At 37.1% G+C, this 23,096-nt stretch overlaps 1 protein-coding gene across 11 annotated transcripts in view; it reads right to left on the minus strand.

The window, feature by feature from the left end:
* Positions 1–1,684: 1,684 nt before the first annotated feature.
* The window catches only part of TTLL7 (tubulin tyrosine ligase like 7), an 81,423-nt gene continuing 60,011 nt past the window's right edge, over positions 1,685–23,096 (minus strand). For 8 of the 11 annotated variants that reach the window (XM_069789088.1, XM_069789083.1, XM_069789079.1 and 5 more), the window contains 5 exons: positions 20,881–21,015; positions 18,195–18,275; positions 12,005–12,165; positions 7,466–7,639; positions 1,685–3,860 (listed from right to left, as the gene is read on the minus strand). In XM_069789088.1, the coding sequence (XP_069645189.1) occupies positions 3,740–3,860; positions 7,466–7,639; positions 12,005–12,165; positions 18,195–18,275; positions 20,881–21,015 (672 nt within the window). In that variant the 3' untranslated portion in view covers positions 1,685–3,739. Of the gene's footprint in view, positions 3,861–6,890; positions 6,988–7,465; positions 7,640–12,004; positions 12,166–13,824; positions 14,464–18,194; positions 18,276–20,880; positions 21,016–23,096 lie in introns of those variants that run through there. The other 3 variants (XM_069789087.1, XM_069789086.1, XM_069789090.1) reach the window with 3 other exon arrangements.

Below are 23,096 nucleotides of genomic sequence, written 5' to 3' on the forward strand. Positions count from 1 at the left end.
GGACAGTAACCCAAGGCTGAGGTCTACCAAACAGGTATCCTTATGAGGTATTTCAAGTAACGTTTCCTGTAACATTACTTTGGCAAAGCAGTGCTTTGAAAATCGTTATTTTGCTTGCTCTTTGGACCATAAACAAAGCACGAAGTCTTTGTAAGGTTTCCTAGCTGGCACTTCTGAGCCCACCCCTACAGCTGCTCACCCTGCCCTCGCAGTAGCGCAGTACGAGAACCTGCAGGGCGCAGTGAACCTGCGTCCACACGGCGACGGTCATGCCAGAGCAGGCTCCTTCTCCCTGAACACCTACCCACCACGCCAGCTTGCCGGAACTGCACCGCTATCAACGAGAGCTTACTTCAAGACAGCAGATACGGCGGAGAGGCATCTTTTACGGCCATTACGGTTACCCACAGCCCCGCGTCTTGCGCTCTCGTGCTACCCAAGGAGCTGTGGAAAGAAGCTGCCGCCACACCAGCGAAGCACCGGGACCGAACCACCCCGCAGCCTCGCCGCCCCTACCTGCTGCTGCCTCCTCACGGGCCTCCCTCGGAGCGGGGACGCGGGACCGGCGGCGGCCCGGGAGGTGGAGGGAAGGGAGCGGGCCCGGCTCGGCACCGGGCTCCCGGCTCTCCCGGAGCTGTCGAGCCGCGCTCCCGCCACCGGGCGGCAGGCAGGCCGGGCGACGCCGGGCTGGCGGGACGGCCCTGCCCGCGCTTCCAGCCTGCTCTAAACAAAATAATTGTAACAGCCGTGTAGGGGAAAACAACGCCCTCCAGCAGAGGGCAATACTTCTGACCAAACGCCAGTGGGTTTCCGCAGGCGCAGTTACTAGCAGAACTCAGCGAGGGACCCGAGCCGCTCCTCAGCGCCCGTCGCGAGGACGCCCGCTTCCCTCCGCGCCCCTCCGCGCGCGCTTCCCGCCGGGGGCGGGAGCCGGTGCGCTCGCGCTCGCGCTCCCGCTCCCGCTCCCGCCGCGTTTCGCCCGCCGGGACGTACGGAGCGCCTCGCGTCTGGATCAGAGGGGCTTTGGGTTTTTTAAGTTACTAACATTATCATACACCGTTACACAACGCGTGACCGTCTTTTACTCGCGTCTTAAATGGGTGAAGGACAACCTCTGGTAAAAAATGTATCCCTGTTCTTTTCCTTCTAATTACCGCTCTCACCAAGCTTGGAAATACGCTCGAGACCCTGTCGTACCATGGGAGGCATCGAGGAGGTCGGTCTCACCTCCACATTTGATTAATCTGTGGCTTCCCGAGCAAAGGTTTGATGGCGGGGCCAAGGCGAGGGCTCAGCACGTCTGCTGGGCATCAGGCTGCAGGTTCAGCCGCAGGGGCACCTGCAAGAGCCCAAGGCCGGAACTAATTACTATTTAAAGGCTCATTTACTCCAACCACTCATCTGACCGCGAAGAAAATGCTGCTGTTGTGCAGAAGGGCGGCAGTAAACGCTTCCACCTACCGCGCTATCTGGAGTCAGAGGGTACGTGCAGCCCACGATCCACCCGCAGACCATACGCACTGGTTCTGAGGAGCTGGCAGGGAACCGCAGCGTTACGGTTATTGAAAGTGTCGATTCACACATTGTTAGGAACACAGTACCGCTTGAGGAAAGGTTATCAGAAATATGAATATATTAAGTAACGTCAGACGTAAACCAACAACCTGGTCCGCTTTTGTACATGCTAGATCTGTCCATACCGCATAGGTATGGTTAGTAGCCCCCTTTCTGCTGGCTGAGTGTTCTGTACAGATTGACCTGTCCCAGCACTGGCTTCTGAGAATAGAGATAATAACATAGTTTAAAATAAGGAAAAAAAAAAGGGGGGGGGGGGGAGGTCATGTGGACTTACTATCCTAAGGTTCTCTTTGAGTCTGGCAAGCTAAGCTGGAAGCTGGTTTTATCCTTATGGCCAAAAGCAGAGTAGAATGGAAGCCTCCCCCAAGAAGAGAGAATTTACAGCTTTTATTAGGTCTTACAGATAACCATAGTATGCTTTATCAGTAGTCACTGTATGGACCAAAAGAGATATACAATTAATGTGAACATACTACATTACTAAACTAGTATTACCACAAAAATGAAAAGACTTTACCAGACCAGAAGACTGCTTAAATCTGACTAATCTCAAGAGGTTTTTTCAATTGTTTACAAATAGTCTCATTATCATATATCCTGCAGTTCTAGAGCTGAGGCACTACAGCACAGGCATCAAAAATCTCACCCAAATTCCCAATTTTATATATGCTATGACTAAAATTTTAAAAAATCATTTCCAGACAACTTCCGTTTCAAATCTCTTAAGTCTCTTAAATTTGTCTTAAATCTCTGGATATCAAAAACATCTCACATACTTGCTCCTGAGGATAATTAGCCCCAAAATTATTTTTTAAGTATACCTGAAATATATTAATCATTCACAAACATGTTTCAGGGTTACATGATTGGTAAGTAAACAAGTCTTTGGTAAATAACAACTACTCTGTTCTTCACTCAGTTAAAAAACTTAATCTATTTTTAAATCTAGATTAACTGATTTTTTTAATAATTATTTCTATAATGAATAAGGCTCATGTGGCACAATGGTGAGTGGGATGAATGGTTGTATGTAGCAAACCTGAATGACGTTTTCAGGTTACAAATCCTGTTAACACTAAGTGCCCGCTCTGGCTCATTTTCTTTTTGTGCCCTTCAGCCAGGCCCAGGAAGCTGAATCTGAATGAGAGCTTTCTAATGAATTAGATTTCCAACATTTTAAAGTGTCAGCAATCTAGTAAATACTGTCCATTGCAAGGATACATTCTACAGTAGGTACTGGACTGTATGCTAAAAACTACAACAAACCAATTAGTTTAAGGTTGAAATAATACATTATAGCTGCGGTATTTCCTAAAAATGTCTGCTTTACTACTTATGCAGTAAAACAGAAAAACTATGCACTATGCATGCTTCTGTGAGTTGGAGATGACTGCTTGCTCCCAAAGGAAACCTAAAGGCACAGGACATAAGTAATGTGAATGAAAATCTGGTAACAAACACCGGCTTCCATTTTATTACAAGAATCCAAACAGAAACTGAATGCCTAAACTGATATTTTTACTGGTTGTGTACTAGATGCCTTCACTTTGGCTAAAAGATACTATACCATGTCCTTTAAGAAAAATAGAAACATTAAATTGATCTTGTAGTTTCAGAGGAGAAATAAAAAGATGTCTGCTTTAGGTTTGGCTTACAGAGTTTTGGGGATTATTTGAAACATGTCCAAGAAATGATTAGATTATTTTCAATGACTGTTACAGTTTTACTCTTCTACCACAGTTTTTTAATCATCTGCCTTGTTAAAGGATCAATTACATTTAAGACAATAAATAGTATACTTTACAATAAATAATATTCAAGTCAAAGTATTGTACTTACAAAATAATGTAACACTGTAATAGGATCTTCAAGATCAATTCCAGTTTATATATTCTGCAGCAAAAATAACATTTCTAGTAGGAAGGAATCACTTATAAACCTAGCAAGATCTACACATTCACATGTGTGTGTAAACAACTTAACAAGGTTTATTATGTTTCCAGAAAAGCTATGCTTTTACAGTAGGTTTTCATCTAAATGTTATCATAATATGGTAGTAAATATATAACAGCGCTTATATTTAGCTCCATCACAAATTTTAATTTGAAAAAAAAAAAATTGAATGCCATTATTTACAAAGAACAGCAACTTTCCTTTTGCTTCACAAGTGACTGTATCTGTGTGTGAACAAAATGTTAGGGCGAGGCATTCCAGATGAACTGCAGCTAAGGTTGGACGAGGATGATTTCATAAGGAACAGTGAAGGTCCTGGCAATAAATACCTACAAAGGATATGAAAAATATAGCAGAGTTTACAGGCAAAGTGACATTCAAGAGCAAAAGAATTAGTTGTTCATGCGCCATACCTTACAATCGTTGTATGCAAGAAATTATGTACAATAAGTACTATTTATAAAATTTACAGGGCATTAGGCCCTAGCTAACTCAGGAAACAGATCTGAACTCAGAGAAACTCTTAGCAAAATTTCAAGACGTTGTATGAGGATCAAACATCTTTCCAGTCCTTTATGTTTAAAGCCAGCAGATAAATAAAACAATGGCATCCTGTGTAACACTACTACCAAAAATAATACTTCACCCATTGTTTTCTGTTATTATGGTACTATTTATTTAATTTAAACTGGGTAAAAACTGCAATTGATGTTAACTAGCTTATAAAAAGTTAAGTTATAAAAAAAGTTAATTAGCGAAAAAACAGAGATTTTCAGCTTTGGTTCAACTCTAATTCTCTAAAAATAGGCATGCTATCATCACTACTCTAGTAAAGCAAGAAACAATGATGCTGCAACCTAGTAAGTCACATCAATGACTATTTACCTTTTAAATTCAGGCAACTATGTAGCCTGTATTTTATGTAATACTACAAACAATAATTTAGCATATGCCTAATATTCATTCTTAAACCTTTTCATGTTATCATTTCCTAATAGTTAATTGTAGAAATCATTAGATGACCCCAGTAAGTGCAAAAATAACATCCACACTAAATCAGAATTTCATAATTATGTCAATGTTAGCGTGGATTAACACAACACATTGTATAAATTATTGCTTTAAAATTGTTGCATCATTCTAGTGAATCATATTGATTAATGATGAATAAGTTAAAAGACTGATCCTACTAATTACATGGATAGAAACAGCATCACACTGGCAATGGAAGACAATCTATATAAGAAAGTGTACCCATGTGGTTTGTTTAAGCTTTGAGAAAAGCTGTTATTATAAAAATATTATCACCAATGCATTTTTTTAAACAATTTCCAAAAAAATAAAGTCTAATTTGGAACAGGTTGGTGGTGAGCTTAACCGTTCACTACATCACCAGACTGAGTCCTACCTTTGCTTGACGATACAGTAAAAAACTCGAATGCTTCCCAGAGAATATGCCATGAAATAGATAAGATTATTTAGCAAGCTGTAAGAATCTAGCAGTAGATGGTTTTGGTTTTTTTAATTTTGTAACACAGGTGAATCTATCAAAATATGAAAAGTCTGACTTTTTACACAGTCTTTTAGCTATTGTTTTAAAGAGAATTCGGTATAGTTTTTGAGTTCTCCTATTGTTCTCTTTACACTTTTAATTTTGTGAGAAAAAAATGACATTAATACACACTTACATTAATACTCCTATTCATCCTCTTCATGACATATAGTGGATTTACAGTTAGGAGATGGGATTGAGAACACATTTGAAGAGTGAAAAAAGAACTCTGTGCCAGTTTTCATTCCCTTTTTGTCTCTCCCTGTACAAATAAGTTTTCCCAGCTAAAGAGGTATCTATTTGTAATCTTTGAAAGTTTTAGTTTCACAAACATTTGTTTCATAAATGCAAACAAAACAAAAAATTGGTTTGTGCTCAGGAAAAAAAAAATTCTTCAAATTAGATTTTCTAAAGTCTTGAAAAAATTGACTTCTTGTACATTTATTAAATTATATTCTGATCTCTTCTTGTACTTCACACAATTTTATGGAGAGTCAAGAAAACTATTATTAGTATTGCAGATTCTTATATCATTTAAAAACAGGAACCTAGATGAAAAGTTAAATAGTATTGTGGTTCTCCCATTTCTAGAAAAATAGTTCATTACCTTAAAATTGTGGAGCATAATGAGCAAGAGCATTTATTTCCATACATATCTTTCATTTCACAAATTCAGTATATCATGGTTAACTAGCATATTGCTGTATCCACAGTACAGATGTAACATTTTTGGAGATTAATATAAAAACTGTAACTTGAATCAATCAGAGTTGTCATGACACTGCATTGCTGAAGACATACTGATATTTAGGATATAGAGTGGTTAGATTCCTCTAGTGTGTGAAATTTGTGAATAAACTTCCATTCATTATCCAAGAAAACACAGAAACTGGAGACGAGAAAGTTCTCTTGGACCATCCCTTTCACTGCTTTCCAAACACAAGCCATTTAGCTGCAGTACATTAGTGTAATCTGATCAGTTTGAATAGTTAGTCGTTGGTCATGATGAAAAATTTTCTGCTGTATTAACAGCAAAAGCAATAAAAACTTCAAGGCTGAAGATTTTCTAGTCTTAGCTAAACCAAATGATTTTACCATACTCCTGCTATAGCTCAGTAGATGTTAATATTGAATATGACTTGTTTTGTGGCTAACTTCTAGTTTTGCTGTGACCAAACAAATTCAGTTTCTGGTTGATTTTAAATTATGTTAGAGTGCCTTAAGATCCATATGGCAATAACAAATGGGTTCAGCGTATCAAATAACTAGTCTGAGATAAGGCAAGTAAGCAATTAAGTCATAAAATAAGTTTAACAGATAATATATCACAGGTTTGCTTTTCACGTAATATTTAACTCATAAAGCCCTTCTATGAAATAAAGTCTGTAAGATGTTTTATATAAACAAAGCATTGGTAAATTTGTATGAATAATAATTCAAATTGCCACTATGGATAGAATTTGGAACCTAAGTAATTTGCAATTTACATTTAATTCTCCACCTACAGCTGTTAAATTGCAGATCATTGACTCCCACAGTTGGAGCATTTTCAGTAATCCCTAAACTGACAATATTATAATCCCTATTGTATCCAGTTGGAGAACTAAACCAGCCAATGGAGAATCGGGTAAGTGCCAAATAATTTTTTTACTATATGATGCTGTTTTGCAAGGTTTGAAAATATATTTATGCTCTGTAAGGTGAAATAATAAAACTTTCAATCTGTAGGTTTTGGAAATCAACTTTGCAAAACTGTGCAATACAGTAAATCAGATGGCACTTACCTGACCCTTGGCTGGAGCTCTGCCCCTATATCATCCCACTGCGAATGTGAAGCCAGAAGTATCGTACATGTTAGGATACCTCTAGGAATGCAAATCTGGAATCAGTGACTTTTGAGGGATCTGAGAAGGGGAAGAAAGGAAATTTTCAGTTCACTTTATGGAAAGCCTTTGCTGCAGCTACTTGGGCAGTAGGTGATCAAAACTTTAATAAGTGTGCTTTCACACAAAATGTGTATATCAAGTCGTCTTTTAGTAGCACTTCATGAGTGATCTAGAGAGATTAGAATGACAGAAACTCAGGATCAAGGGAAATGTTGGGGGGTTGCCTTTTTTTTCTTAAATACATAGCGAACTAGGCTTTCACACAAAATGCGTATATATCAAGTCATCTTTTAGTAGCACTTCATGAGTGGGCTAGAGAGATTAGAATGATAAAAGTTCAGGATCAAGGAAAACGTTGGGCGGGTTGCCTTTTTTTTCTTAAATACATATTGAACTAGGCTTAAAGAAAAGTGTAGTGGTAGCAACATAGACTGAAACCTGCTCCAATATTATCCCTTATACTTACAAGTTAGGAAGAGAATATTGAAATGTATACCTTGTATCATCCAAGTGGGGGCTAATCCCAGTTGGGGATCCTCTTGAATCTGATGAATATTTGTAAACCACCAGTAGGCAGTGTTTGCAAAGCTGTACTATTTGTTGGCAACACTGGAGTTGCTCAGGAGTCACCACCTCTGTGCTTTTACTGAATATGGTTTCCCAAGAACTCCTGTTAGGGAAAAAGACACGACTTCATGTTTTCTGTCGCAAATTGCAATCTCAGAGCTCTACTGCTTTATATCGGATTTAAAAATAGAGGAACAAGAGAAAAAGCATGACCTTGCCTGTTTACAGGAAAGCTCTATATTATTGTAACACAAGTGCTGGCAGATGCTGAGTCTAAAACACAAATTAAGGAGTTAATCTTCATATGTGAAATGTCCAGAACCATTTTTCACTTGGTTTGTTCCCTAAAGCGTTTACAGGACCATTACTTAGGTTTAGCACATAAAGATTTACTGTCACATAATTGTATATGTGTCTTACAACAGGAATAACAAAAAACACATTATTTTTAACAGGCTACCACCTGAATGTGAATGTGATATGGTATTAAAGAAATTAATAAAAGTAATAAATTCTTTCTAAATCTCTACACAGCATAATAATATTCTTCTAATTTAAGTACATGATACTAAGAAACAAATACGAAATTAATTTATAGGAGATCAGTATGTACTCCGCTTCCTTATCCAAATAATCATATAAGGAGAGTTCCTCAATCTAGTCATTCAAATACTCTTATTATTCTGTCTGGTCATATGGGGTTGGTCTCCTACAAGCAAGTGCAGCTTGCAAAGTGTATCTGTAGAAGCATTCCTTTTTGAAATGCAGACCATCGTGCTTTTGTTTTCTTAAAAAGCCATTTCTCTTTCCAGAGAAAACCAAACCCTACCATACCAATATAAACCAGGTATCTTTTACCACAGAAGACAATAGTTCTTTGCATACACCTCAACACTCCTGTCTGTGCAAAATGGTCCCTGTGAAGACTTGGTTTTGGTCAAAATATTATCCAGTAGCACAGAAGGTTTGTAAGCTTGAGGGTTTTTGTTTGTTTATGAAAGAAGCACTTCATAGAGCAAGGAAAATTTGCTGCATCTGGCTTCAACACAGCATCCAGGATGGTTTAGCCTTGTCCACTGAGATCAGCAGTAGATTTCACAATGCTGGTGTAAGAAGTTTCTCCTTAAAACAACATCAAAGAACCAGCAAGCTTACTTCTGCCTAGTGAGATTTTTAAAATTATGCAGTATTAGGATGGAATTATGAACATTAATGACTAAAAGATAAGCTGTATGTATAGCTAACTGATTTTTCAGCCTGGCTCCTCAGTCTAGATGGTAAGTTCCAGCTGAAACTGTTCAGTCCTACAGAATTTCCACTGCACACATAATTTTCAAGTGACACGATTTCAGGACAAACTCAAGGACAAAATTTCTCCTTTATTATTATCATCCATGTAATGAATTGTTTAAGAAATATTGTTTATAAGGCATCAAAACTGTTTCACTTCATAAACTGAATAATTCTACTACTTGAGGAGCTACTATTTTCTTTAATATATTTTTCTCAATACTGTTTCCTGTCTGGGAACTTTCCACATGTATTTTTACATGGAAATTAATCTATTGTCTTCATTCTTTCCTCATGAAGTCACATGATGGTTGGTAGAAAGCAGCAAGATAAAGTTTTAAGTATTACATTCGTTCAACAGATTCACAGTGCTACACATAATTATATTCTAATTCAATCCATAAATCTCCAAAGTCCTGTGGGAGAAACTTTCCTGATAAATTCCTTAAGTCTTGGGCTTTGAGGTCTGTGATCACTTTCCTGCAGTTAGGAGGGATTTTATTAGTGAAGAATAATACGTGGCCTGCTATAACTACGGCTGATTATGAACATAGTGGTATACAGTTGCCCCAATAACAAAGATTGAGATTTTGAAATATATATATGAATTTTAATGAGCTTCCATATAAACGTGCTGTGCAACCTCCTCCATTTGCTACACAGATTCAGTTCATACTCCACTATACTGCAGTCAACAGGGATCAGAGTACTATTACCTAAGGAAGCTTAATTTGTTATGCTGTAAATTTAGTTTCCATACACTAGTAAGAAACCATGGAGTTCTCACCAGATCCAGAAAAAAGTAGTATGCTTGATTGTGCATTATTGTCAACTACATGTTGCTCTTTTTATAACTATCTGAAGTCAAATGGTTCTACCAGCTTTCTCTTAATAATTTTGTTTATTATACAGTAAAACAAAGATAGCTTTATGAAAGCATCTACATCACAATTATTTCACTGAGGTTTTCTTTGTTTCTTTGTTCATTCTTTTTGCTAAAATAGCATATGCCTAGCAGAGATCTAACCAGCAAGAGGAAACCTTAAGGCTATTAGCTCTGCTATTCTCCCAAGACATATGTCTTACAAATAGTGAAAGTACTATACTCCTTAATATATTTTCATATACTCATGTTGTTTCTGAATTAGCACATTAATACCCCTTCCTGTCCAAATTCTACACATGATCTATGTTTATTCCAATCTGTTCTTTAAAATGGCACAATGAACTCAAAGGAAGAGTCATGAGAAGTTGGCCTCTGCTACAGAGGTGCTGTCATGAGTTCCCTGTTGTGGATTACATGGCAAGAAGGATGCTTGTAACTAAATAAACATACTGGGAAGGTACAAACAGCCTTTCTGTTTTCTTCTGTGAATTCTGTGTTAAGTATATTACATGCAGACTGATCTCTACGCATACTGGATATTTGTATATTACTTTTGCAGTATTTTTAGAATCTTTTACATAGAAACTCCTCTTACAAGGAATTGGATCTTTGTCAAAGAATTTAGCTCCACTTTGGAGTCAGCTGAGTTTTGTTCTGCATGAATGAAATCATTGCTAGATGAGAAATGCAACTCTTCACTGAACTCTTCTGCTGGCTCAAAGACTCTTCTCCCAAGCCAAGTAAGCAACAGAGTAGTTCAAAGGTTTTGAATAAAAACCATTCTTTTTAGAGAAAAAAAATCTAAAATGAAAATTTTCATGCATATTAGAAGATTTGCACATTAAAAGTAAAATTCAAAGTAATAACAGCATTATTAAAAGGGAAGGTAATTATAATATTCTATGACAACAAAAATTGAGCTTGGACTCAAGACTTCACACGCCTCCGCTGGCATGAAAAAGGGACCCTGCAGATGCTGAGGATTATACAAAAAAACCCGTTTCAGATTGGAAACACAGAAATCTTTTCTCACCCTACTTTAACTTTTGGAGTGTGCTACATACCCAATACCTACCCCTAGCAAATCTTAAGGCTGACATTATCTGCATGTGCCCATGGCCCATCTCAGTGAAAAAAAAGTGAAGACTCCTAACGGCTTGCACAACAACAACAAGCCTTCAGCAATGACAAGATAATGATAAAAAAGCCCAAAAAACTGATGACCTTTTAGATACTCTCAGATCCCTCTTCTTGTTATCTATTTTGTTGGGAAACAATTAACTAGTGCATTACATGCATTCTCTACATATGACAAATGACTATATGTGAAGAACATATTGACCTGATTTCTTTGTACATACAATATCCATCAGCATACTACTGCATTTGTTGCAGTTCATTTTCAATAAATCTCTTAGAACACCTCATGCAAGCTAATCAAAATCCCTCCCATTCTTTATACATTGTATATACTTACAGAGAAAATGTCTTTTTGTATGCAATATATTTCATATTTAAACATTTGTATTCTTATTTTATGAAGAAATTGGGGGGGGGCGGGAGGGGGAAGATTATATTGTACCTATGATCTGATCATCCAAACCTATCCTTACATGAATGCCTTTGATTTCAGGAATGTAGCATTTGAAGTGTAGGATATTGAACTTTCAATATATGGCCTGATCTTTTTTTCCCCATAGAAAACTTGTATTTGGTACTCAAACCACAAACATCTGCTTACCTCAGTGTGGACATTTCCTATTCTGCATATACTCAAATTCCCACCAGTGTAGGAAACAGTGAATGTAATCAAGCACAGAAATTCAAACTCATTATTTGTAAATCACGGAACTGACATTGCATTTGGCATTGCATTTGGCATGAGATGTCAACTGCACTTGTGACTGAATTCTTCCCTTGTAAGTCTTGAGCTCAAATAGGTATGACAATGATTTCTGCTGATGGTAAGTCCACGTTTCACACTTACAGTGGTCTGGCCTCAGAATTGTGCACCATCTGATGAAACAGTTGATCTAAATCTCAGATATTTTGAAAATTAGACTTTTTCTTTAGATTATTATATTTTAAAATACATTACTAAATGTCTGATTCCATTACTGAACCGTTGGCCTAGATTATTAGATTTCTAATTATACTATATCTTTAGATGGTTTTAAAACAAGTTCAATGTATTACAGCATTGTCTTGAATGAAAATGAGCAACAAAGTATGCCAGCATTGACTGCAATTGTGAACTTATGAAGAAGACTAAGATAAGAAAAATAGGCTTACCCTGAATTACAGAAACAGTTCCATAAACCTTGACCATGGCTCCAAAGTAAGCGATTAAATACACGGTTAAAGAGACGGTACAGATGTAAATTTTCAATGTCTGGAGCCTTCCAGACATGCTGTAGAACTGCACGAACACTCGTCTTCACTATATCCAAAACCTAGGAAAAAGTATTCGAAGCAAATCAAAGCAAAGGCGTATTGCAAAACCTAAAACCAACTGTTCACTGATTCACTGCACACACACACACGCACATATGACTGCACAGCTATAAATTCCCACAGATGTCTATGTTTCATTTCTGTGTATTCATCAGCAAATGTTTATGATATGCTTTTTGTGTCAATAACATTTGCAAAGCCAAAACAAAATATTTTATTTTTATTACAGAAAAGTTCATTTCTATTTTTTTCAGTCTGTTCAATACTAGCTTGTTTAAATGACAAAACAAGTTTAAAAAGAAACAAAATGGACACAACTAAAGACTAGAAGCAATGTAATTAACAACCCAAATACTATATATTTGAAGATTATCTCTTCTTCTTTTCCCATACCCTTTTAAAATACCATCCTGAAAAGCTACAAACTGCTTTTGGTTTAATGTCTGTTTAAGCTCAGTGTTACCTTAGATCAAACCATTTTACTTTACCTTTCATGCAGGAAACAGCGTAGTGAAATCAATAAGCAAGAAAATAATCAGCAAGATATTTAAAACAGCAATGTTTATAGAAGTGCAACGGACTTATTAGATGCAGACAACATTTAAATACAAGTGTGTAAAAATGTGGGTGGAGAAAACGCTAAGCTGCATTCAGTATAGCACTGAGAGTTTTACCCACTAAGTCTTAGCTACTCAGTCCACACACACACTTACAGGTAGTCACACATCCAACTCATCAACAGTCCTCTTGGATACACCTTTGCACATCCCACTGAACTGGGAGATGGAAGGTGGGATTCATCTTGCCTGCTTTTAAACATCTGTACATTCTCTTAAGTCAGGCCTCTAGGTTCTCTGCATAATCCTTGGAGAGAAACAGGCTCCAGGGTGCCTTGGCTTCTGTCTATTTAGATACTATCAATAAGACTGGGAGTAGTTTTGTGACCAAAGTAGTATTTAGGCTCCACACTGGCACTCTGAATAGTGTAAAATCTGTCCTAAAAAAAGCCTGTGATGCATGTAACCTATTAACAAAAAAGTCAGTTAAATCAACATGTTTTCCTGTAAAGGAGACACCCTTATTGCCTCTTTCACAAAACAGCATCTTCCAAAAAAACAGTCAGACTCAAGCGGGTGGCGAACCAATGGAGGTATTTGTTTATTTGGTACAAGAGGTTGCAAATTTGAAGGTACAATACTTTCCCAGGAAACTTTCAGATATGACTGAATCACACAGTGAAACATCTGACTCTCAAAAGGTGAAGGAGATATACCAGAACAGTGAAGTATGAAAGCATGGTGTAGAACTGCAATTTTTTGGTCCTGCATAACAAGCGGTTGTTTATAATCTGATTAGACGTGATGAAGGAAACAAAGCATAAGCAAAATGCTTGCAATAGCACAATGAAGCTGTGTAGTAAAGAGTAATGCTTAACGGGCAGAAAAATCTATAGATACCTAATAATGACAACCTCAATGATATATGTCATTTACATGTTATTTAAACTCTTTTTTGAAGACCTAGGATTAGTCTGCATGCATGGGTCTTTGTTGTGGTTTAACCCCAGCCAGCAGCTAAGCACCATGCAGCCGCTCATTCACTTCTCCCCACCCAGTGGGATGGGGGAGAGAATCAGGAAAAAAAGTAAAACTCATGGGTTGAGATAAAAACAGTTTAATAGGACAGAAAGGAAGAAACTAATAATGATAATAATAACAATAATAAAATGACAATAATAATTAAAGGATTGGAATACACAAAACAAGTGATGTACAGTGCAATTGCTCACCACTCGCCAACCAATGCCCAGTTAGTTCCCAAGCAGTGATCCGTGCCACCTCCATCCCACCCCACACCAGCCAACTCCCCCCAGTTTATATACTGGGGATGACATCACATGGTGTGGAACACCCATTTGGCCAGTTTGGGTCAGCTGTCCTGGCTGTGTCCCCTCCCAACTTCTTGTGCCCCTCCAACCTTCTTGCTGGCTGGGCATGAGAAGCTGAAAAATCCTTGACTTACTCTAAACATGACTTAGCAACAACTGAAAACATCAGTGTTACCAACATTCTTCTCATACTGAATCCAAAACATAACACTATACCAGCTACTAGAAAGAAATTAACTGTATCTCAGTGAAAACCAGGACAGTCTTGCACTAATTCCATGCACATAATAAGCCAGTGCAAATACGACGGTGTCCTCTCTGTTGGGAATCTTTATGAATGCAGGGAATCTTTAGGAATGCAGTATGAATGTCTAACATACTAAAAACCACACCTGTGGTCTCTTCATCCCTAAAAGTGAGATAGAAAGAGTAGTAAATTATAACCTAAGAAAGGTGATCTTGTTTAGTGACTGCAGGAGCTAAACCCAGGTTTTGGACTACCACATGCTTGTGGAATGGGTCCAGATTTTCAGACATTCCCTTAGCAGCGTTAGCCTACTGTCTTAATGCATCTCAAGCAGCCTTTTCCTAGTATCTTGCCTGATTAAGGCTTTCCCACACAAATGGCCAGTAGCTGTGATTGTATACACCCATTTGAACCAACTAAGTTCCTAGATTACATAAAGGATCAACCATACATTTCTTTGCAGTGTTACACTAATAGTAATTTATTTCCCTGTGTAAAACAGAACAATTCCACCCCGTATAGATTCTCTCACTAGTCCAAAAGACATGAGCTAGGAACTATGATGCCAATGTAGAGCTTTTGCTTTTACTTTAGCACCTGGAGTTGAAGAAAACTAAGGACTGAACCTTGCATCCTAAAGCAAGCCGCAGACTGCCAGCTACTCTGGAAAAAAAAACTTTCTTACTTTTTTTTACTGTGTTGATATTGCCAATATGCCAGAGGGGGAAAAAGTCCCAGTTAATTGTTCTTAATCTGCAAACATGGCCTCAATCATCCATTTAAGAAAAGAGACAAGGCATTTCACAAGAGTTGGAACTTCATGAAACCTACATCCTCATTCTTCTAAGTAATTCCCCTAGTTTGCCTTCATCTTTCTGTTTACTTTAATTTACATCATTTACTTTAACGTAACCAATTATCTAGGTGTAACAGAACAAGATGTTATGAAAGAACGTATTCAAAACCCTCTGGTAACCATCAAAACACTTTTAAAGAAATTACGTAAAGTGATGAAGTGATGTACATGAAGCAGTCACAACTCCTTCCATGCAAAAGTCTCTTTTTTTTCTTAAAGTCTTGGGAGACTAAATTTCATTTTAGCATGTATTGATTTCATCAGTTTACTCTCAACTTGCTTCTAAATGCCTAATGTATCTCTGCTGTAATGCAGGAATATTACACATTAAGAATATGAGCAGAAGTTTAATTTTTCTACATCACGTTGAATAATTGTTAAGCAAATATAGCTGTCAGGGATGAACATTGTGAAATCTAGTACATTGCCCAGGTATTTCATTCTTGTGTGTTAGAATTTCCCAGTAAGTATAGTGAAGGGGACTGAGTTTCTGTTTTGTATTTCACAAAGTTGCAGAAGGTACCTTTGAGACAGATTCCTTACTTGCATAAATATTCTCCACCTTGAGCTTGCTTCTCCTTTACCCACCTCAATGGAATATAAAACATACTTCTTTCAAATTAACAAAAGCTTACACATTTAGCAGTCCTCAGCTGCAACGTCATTGTCAAAGTTAACCCGTTTTTATAAACTACCCTTCTAAGAATAACTATCTGATTGCTTGAAGGGATTGAGGTTAAAAGCAGTTTAAAAAAAAAAGGCAAATCATTTCCAGTGCAAGCAAAGATGAAGGGCCCACTAGTGCTTCAGGAATTATAAGTCTTCTGAGTTGTAAAAGATATCCTCACAAGAAAAGCAAAGAAATCCACATTTCTGATTGTGCAGTTTTTGTTAATAATGACCTGGCATATCAACCTGTATAATCCTGACTTTGTACATATGCCCTTGGTTTTATGTAACTGTCAGTCAAATAAAGGACAGAACTACCCTTTATTGTAGGCTTTCTAAAATAACGCTTAAAGGAGAAAATTCTGCCTAGATTGAAAAGAAAGTAAAACAAAAAACAAAACAGACAGACACAGGTAAATTAAGCCAGATGGCCAAAAGGAGCTTAGGAAGGGCAATTTAAGAATGTATAGTAAACAACCTCAGTCTGTCAAAGAGCAGATGTATCACTTTCTCTGTGGTAATTCCTTCCCATAGTTTTGGGGCATGACCTATGGGGAAAGATTGAAGAAGACACCTTAACCAGTCTTGTGTGAAAGCCCTGTATCTCAGTTGCAATGATGGGCCCACACTTTCCACACCTGTGGCATCACAGATTAAAGAAACCAATTCTAGCAGCATGTCCCCCACTAGTTCCAACTGCCCCAAAGATTCCTGCTGAGAAAATGAGATCTCCATTGCAGCAGCAGTGTGAATTTTGGGCCCTGTTATCTATGTATGTATGTATCTACCGACCCCTCCCTCCCTCCTAGCAGCTCTTCCTCCATATCACCATTTTCTACAAGCCCCCACTAAGACTCTCTCTGGTTTTGGGCAAAAGGCTACAACTGCCATATGCACACAATAGAAAAGACCTATGTGCATGTATATTCGGACTACAGCACTCTTTCTTGTAAGTAAAAATAAGTAAGAGATCATTTTAAGCAAAGGACTATTCAGCAGAACAGCTACAGATATCAAACAAAAAAGGACACAATTTCAGCCAATGAAGTTGGTTGCTCTACTGATTCCTGTTAATGGCATAAGAAATAATTCTGCTAAATTATAGATCTATGCTGCCATTTGACATGGTTTGAGAAGGATTTTGTTTAAATTACAGCCTCCTACATTTCCAAGTTCTTCTTCAGTTTGTTATGTCTAATGTAGTTTTAGAAAGCTGTGTGGACACATATTCCATTTAATATCTGAACTTAACTTGAATAGTCAAATATATTTCTATCGTATGACATCACATTAAATGGACACGTTTCCTTTGTCCAGTATGAAAATACAAGCATTTAATACAATATTCAATAAAATATAATTTGAAAGACTGAGGATCATACTGCTGATTTTATAAAAAGTAATTTGAGATAAGGATCTGAAATCATTCTTCCATTCTTCTATAACAATCTAACAAAGTTTTCCAATTATAATATTTATCATGTACGCAGCTTTTTGATTGTTACTTTCTTTTATGGTCTATAAAAATAGATTGTGAAACTGAGACACACAGAGATTAAATGCCTGGACCTCATATGCTAATCCACATAATGTGTCAGTGACTGAGGCAGAGAAAGAGCCAAAATACTGGTTTAGGGGTACCAAAGTATTAATAATAGATATAATCTCTGATACATTAAGGAAAATAAATATTACACTGGGAATATGATTTTGAATGACATATGACATACAGATACGACTGACATAATACCATATGTCAGGTTTTAAACAGATTAAAAACTCTTCAGATGCTACACAGAACTGTAGCTCCTGGATAGCAGATGAGTGAAGAGAGAATGATAAACAAATATAATTAGTCCTTTGCAAGACAGTTAGTTGAACATTATAACAATGCCAATAATCTTTGCTTGGCAGGTCTATTTTTTATTCAGCATGATCCATTGTAATACTGTGGGTCAAAGATTCAAATAACCAAGTGCAATATCACTAACTCTAATGGAGTTTTAATATGCCTGGTCTGAAACTGCTGACTGGTTTATCCCTTATCAATCAAATCTGCTGAATCAATGCACTTCTAAAAATGTTTGCTAAAAATTAGGTATGTAAGCACTAACCATTTATTTGTTTGCTTTTCTTTCAGCAGACTAATTTTTTAAGAAATTGTTTTTGAAATTATATTCCAGGATAATTATGCTTGTCTAAATATGGAGCGACATAATTTCCTGCAGTGGAATTAATTCATATATATGTTAGTATTAATAGCATATTTTAGCATCTCAAGTCACTTCCAGCTACTGCTAAACACCAGTAGAAACACAGCTATGAGTCTACTTCAGATGATCTTCAGAAAATGAAATATGTTACTTACTTTTCGTTGCTTTACAGAATCCAGTTTTACCAACCAATAGGATGCCACTTTTGTTTTATGATACTTCCAATTATCCATAATCTGTAGTCATTGCAAAACACAAGATAAAAGGAATACACATAAAAACAACTGAAATTTGGCATTGCATTCATGAGCATTCCTAATGCTAAAAAGCATGAGCATCTAAAACACCTCTGTGAAAAGAAATTTTCTCTAAAAGAAATAGAAAAATATTTGCAAATTTATGTGGGGGAATATTTGCAAAGATGTGTGCAATCTTTCAGTTTAATCCTACCCTCTTTTCCACCTGATTCTGACAGTTGTACACTACAAAGCAGGTAGGAACTTGTCTTGACTGACTCAGCTCAGATTCCTTGAACACAGCAGTAAGTTCAATAATGCATAACTGTTAATCTATTTAAATAGTGAGATTTTTTGCTGCACAATGGACATCAGACATACTTTGAAAACATCCTTTCTATAAATGATCATTATGAACTGCAATACTCTCCTTTTATGATGGCTAAGTGCTACCAAAATAGCCTGAGCTGTGAGCTGTCATTTTGTTATTTTATCTTTCTATTCTATTCCAAACCTATGACAAGTTCTGCCTCACTGACAACTAACATACCATTATTTATTTCCTTCCATGATGAAATATTATTTTCCATCAGAAATTGGTTAAGGCCAGACGAATTTATAAAAGAATTCTGCAGTAAGTGCATTTATAACCATGCTAACACTGTATGAGAAAGCACCACTAGGTGGAGTGCGCGCGCGCGCACACACACACTCCCATATGTACAGAAATGCACACACACACATTTCTGAAAGAGAAAGTTTAATGAAGCATTTTATTTCTGCTTCTAAGATGAGAAACTCAGTATGCTAGTTATGAATGCTATCTTCCAAAATCACCCAAATCAACCATCAGTACAGGAGAATTCCCTTCCACTGTGATGCAGTTGCACAGATTACTAGAGACAATCAACATTTTGAAAGCTGTGAGAGACTGAAAGAGTTAACGTCTCAAACATTGCGGTGGGGCAAGTTCTGCTTAAAGACAAACCCCCCGCACAGCAAGGAACCAAGGTGAAAAGCCCATCAGCTCAGACATCAGCAACAGGAGGGGGAGGGCCTGCTGGAGGGTGCGCAGCTCCCTGTTCTGATAAGCTGTTCTGATACAAAGATCAAACAACGGCCGTGTCTGCAAGGAAGGAGAAGTTACTCCACAAACAACCCCCAAGCCCAAAGGCTCACAAACTGCTTTTTAACCTGACGAGTTTGAGAGCCCGCCTGAAGGAGGGGCAAGGATGATAAAAGGACACAAGCTGAAGCCCCAGGTGCACAAGCCCACCTGGACTGGATCCCTCAGCTGACTGAACCAACGCTGGACCCAGGACCAGTGAAATCTTTCTTCCTTTTTCTCTCTCGTCTTCTTCTCTCTTTCCTCCTCCTTTTCCACAATCCCTACACCTCATCCATTTCAAGATATAAACCACTGACCAAGTCTGAGACTAAGAGTGGATCCAGCAGCCCCTGGGCCCTTTGCTGAGGAGGAGTCTGGAAAGCCAGGGGGTCTGCTCTGAACCTCGAGACGCGACGGGAGGGATCTCCTTGTTCCCTGAATTGATGTGTATGGTTACACGGTTTACAGAAGTAGTCTGATGCCAATTCCTGTTGTGAGAAACCCTGCCACCTACTACCACGCCTCCCCAGTTCTGTTTGCTTCTGTGATGAATAAAATCTTTAACAGATCCTTTGGTGTCCTTTCACCTTAATTTAGCCCGAGGGAATTTCAAATTAAACAGGACTCCCTGGTCTGTCCAGTCTGGGTCGTGACAAAAGCAAACAGAGCAAAGGACATTTCCAGACGGATAATGAATTAGATTAATTTTAACACACCGTGGACTGTGCTTACTACATTAGAATACGAGTGTTAATTTAAATTACGAGATCCCTCCATATTTCTACTAGACTGAAAAAAGAACTTCTATCTTCTTTTTTTTTCCTTTTCCAAGCTGATGTTAGCTTCTTTGTACTAGATATTTAAAAGGGATTTAGATAGCATGTGTTTTCTGCTTATATATCTTAATATTAGGTGTTGCTTTTTAATTGCTCTTGAGATTGGGCATTGTTTCATGTGTTTTTCATAACAAATTATGAGGCTCAGGACAATGTTGGATGTAAGAAAGGGTAAGCTGACAGACTAGAAGAGCCAAAAAAGAGTTTGACTGGTGTTCTTCACAACTAGCAGACTTTCAGTTTACCTTGCAGCATACCATTCTGAGTTCTCTAGTATGCCTATTCGAGAGCAAGTTAAACATGTCAGGATCTGTACTAACAATATCAGATGAAATATGAATTGTAACATTCTTCTTAGCTTACTTAAAAGTTTGAACTTTCTCCACAATGAAAAACTCAATTTTCCTAACCTTCCTGATTGCTTTTCATACGTTTTATAAAAACATAGGAATGTTTTCAGTGTTCTTTTAAGGTCAGAAAATATGCAAAGCTCCAAGCTTTCGAAATCTTTTGAATTATCCTGAGTTTTGGGAGTTTTGGAAGTTTTAAGGCCACAGAAGCTCATGAATCATAAACTGAGCTTCCTGCTTTCCTTCATTTTAGTGGCCTAAACAGTAAGTGTCTAGCCTGTTATTCTCGTTTCTTATTTATAGATACTTACATCTTCTATAATTAATTCTGATTCTTCATCTGTTTTTCCTGGGAACTTCATTCTCATGTCATTGATCATGAGAAGAGTCTCTTTTGTCAAAGCAACTTCTTGCTCTTTTGTTTTCTGTTGCATCAAAGACTCGCTCTAGAAAACAATACGAAGCAGAGGAAAAATTTCAAGCGTGTCATTAGATCACATTACAAAGATGTTTCCTTGACAAAAACAAATTCTAAATAGGGTGACATAAAATATATTATTAAAGTGTATAGACATATTATCTAATACATAACCAATATAGACACATATGCTTCATGTACACTAATGCATCACCATTACTTAACAGTTATCAAGAAATTCAAGAAAAACAGGTCAAATGTTCATTCTGTTTCAAACAAGCTTGCAAATATATATTCAATATTTCATTTAAAATATAAATTTGAAATTTAGATAACAGACTTTGAATTTAAATTCAACATAATGAAAAAAATTATTAGTCATATAAAACTGCCTTTCAGTTCTTCACTGCAACAATTTAACAGAAACTGCTGATCATACATCATTGTGCCAAGATTTCAGGAAGCATTAAAAAGTAAGGACACTTTGCTCCTACTCTGGTCAGTGGGAGTTCTGACAGTGTCTTTGATTGTCCAGGATTTTGTTTAAAATATCAGTGCTTTTTATACCAACACCAACTTGAACCCCTACAGTATCTGCATAAGACCATCTCTGGAGGGTTTTTGGAATTTTCTTTAAATCCTGGACACTAGTTAGAAGTATTTCTCATCCTCTTTACTTTTGCATACTTTCACATTTGCAAGATTAAGTGGGCTTAGTTTTATGTTTTTTCAAGAGTGAAATTCAAAACTATGATATTTACTTAAGGATATTTTTGATTAAGTAAGTGATAAATATTTTCAAGCATAACAAAATACTTTGCTATATGATATATAATAATGTGGCTGAAATATAAGATAGCAAATATTTCCAAATCCACTTCTGTTTATAACTGCTACAATAACGTGTTTGCAATTCCTAACTATAAATGGCTTATTCTAAACTTAGTTCCCATACCTTTAAAACATTTGGATCTCAGCAGCCTCCAAAAATGACAACATAGTGCTCTTTTCTTGCCCAAAGGATAGATAAACTAATACTTTATCACACACAAATTATTTCTTCTTAGTAAGTTACAGTTTATCAATTTTAATTTTATTCTATCAGTAATATATAGTATGTTATTCTTAGTTGCAAAAATAATTATGAAGAGTTCCATTCACAATACAGTGCTAAATTATGAGTAGTTCTTATCCATTCTGCAAGTACTTTTATTCACATTATTTTAAGAAGCATGACCTAAGCTCTATCACCCAACATAATTGTTCTGCAAATCAAGATCGTTTCTGTGGCGGAGCTTTCTCAATGAAAAAGAGAGCATGGTTTCTTACTAATGTTAATTTAAGTGAGTAGCCCATTTTTAATGTCAGATGGTAAGAGACTGGTTTTAATCTTTCAGTAATTTGTATTTGATATAAAGTTAATGTGAATAGAAAAATCTGTATTAGCCCTGTCTCATTAAACTCTCAGAGTACATCTTGAAGATAAAAGGGTACTTCTTAAACTTGAGATAGCTAATGTGATAAAAAATACTTTTAACACGTTGTGGCGAAGACACAATCTTAATGTCTTTCCAATTCTATTAGCTGACTTTAAAGATGGAAAAACATGTTAAGGAGTATTTCACAAGATGTCAGCACACAATTTTAAAAGGATTCTTTTTCATCATTTAGACAAAGCCTCACAGGCAAAACAGACCATGAGCGTTCTACCAGATAAAAATTATGATTAGAGATAGTAAATACTATGAAGCAAGTTAATTAGCATTACAAAAGGATTTCTCACAAAGCTGACCACAATAGAGAAAAACTGCAAGTATGGGTTAAAAGTGCCAATTTGGTTTGCCCCATCTCCAGATGAATTATTTGGGTGATGAAATATATAGGTCAGACACCAAAGCATGAATGGAAACACACCGGCACCAGCACACAATACAATACTGAATGAGGTTGGGGACTGATCCCAGCAACACTGCCTAGGGATAAGTGGATATGTGGTCCGTCATGCAAACACAAAAAAAGAAATGTCTAGGCTGTGAAGGAGATACCAAACTGGATGACAGTCTGGTCACAAAAGGAAAAAAATGTATGGTTCAGAAGTACATTGTGAAA

Source organism: Haliaeetus albicilla, chromosome 8 (genome assembly GCF_947461875.1).
Source record: "Haliaeetus albicilla chromosome 8, bHalAlb1.1, whole genome shotgun sequence".
In the NCBI taxonomy this organism is placed as follows: domain Eukaryota; kingdom Metazoa; phylum Chordata; class Aves; order Accipitriformes; family Accipitridae; genus Haliaeetus; species Haliaeetus albicilla.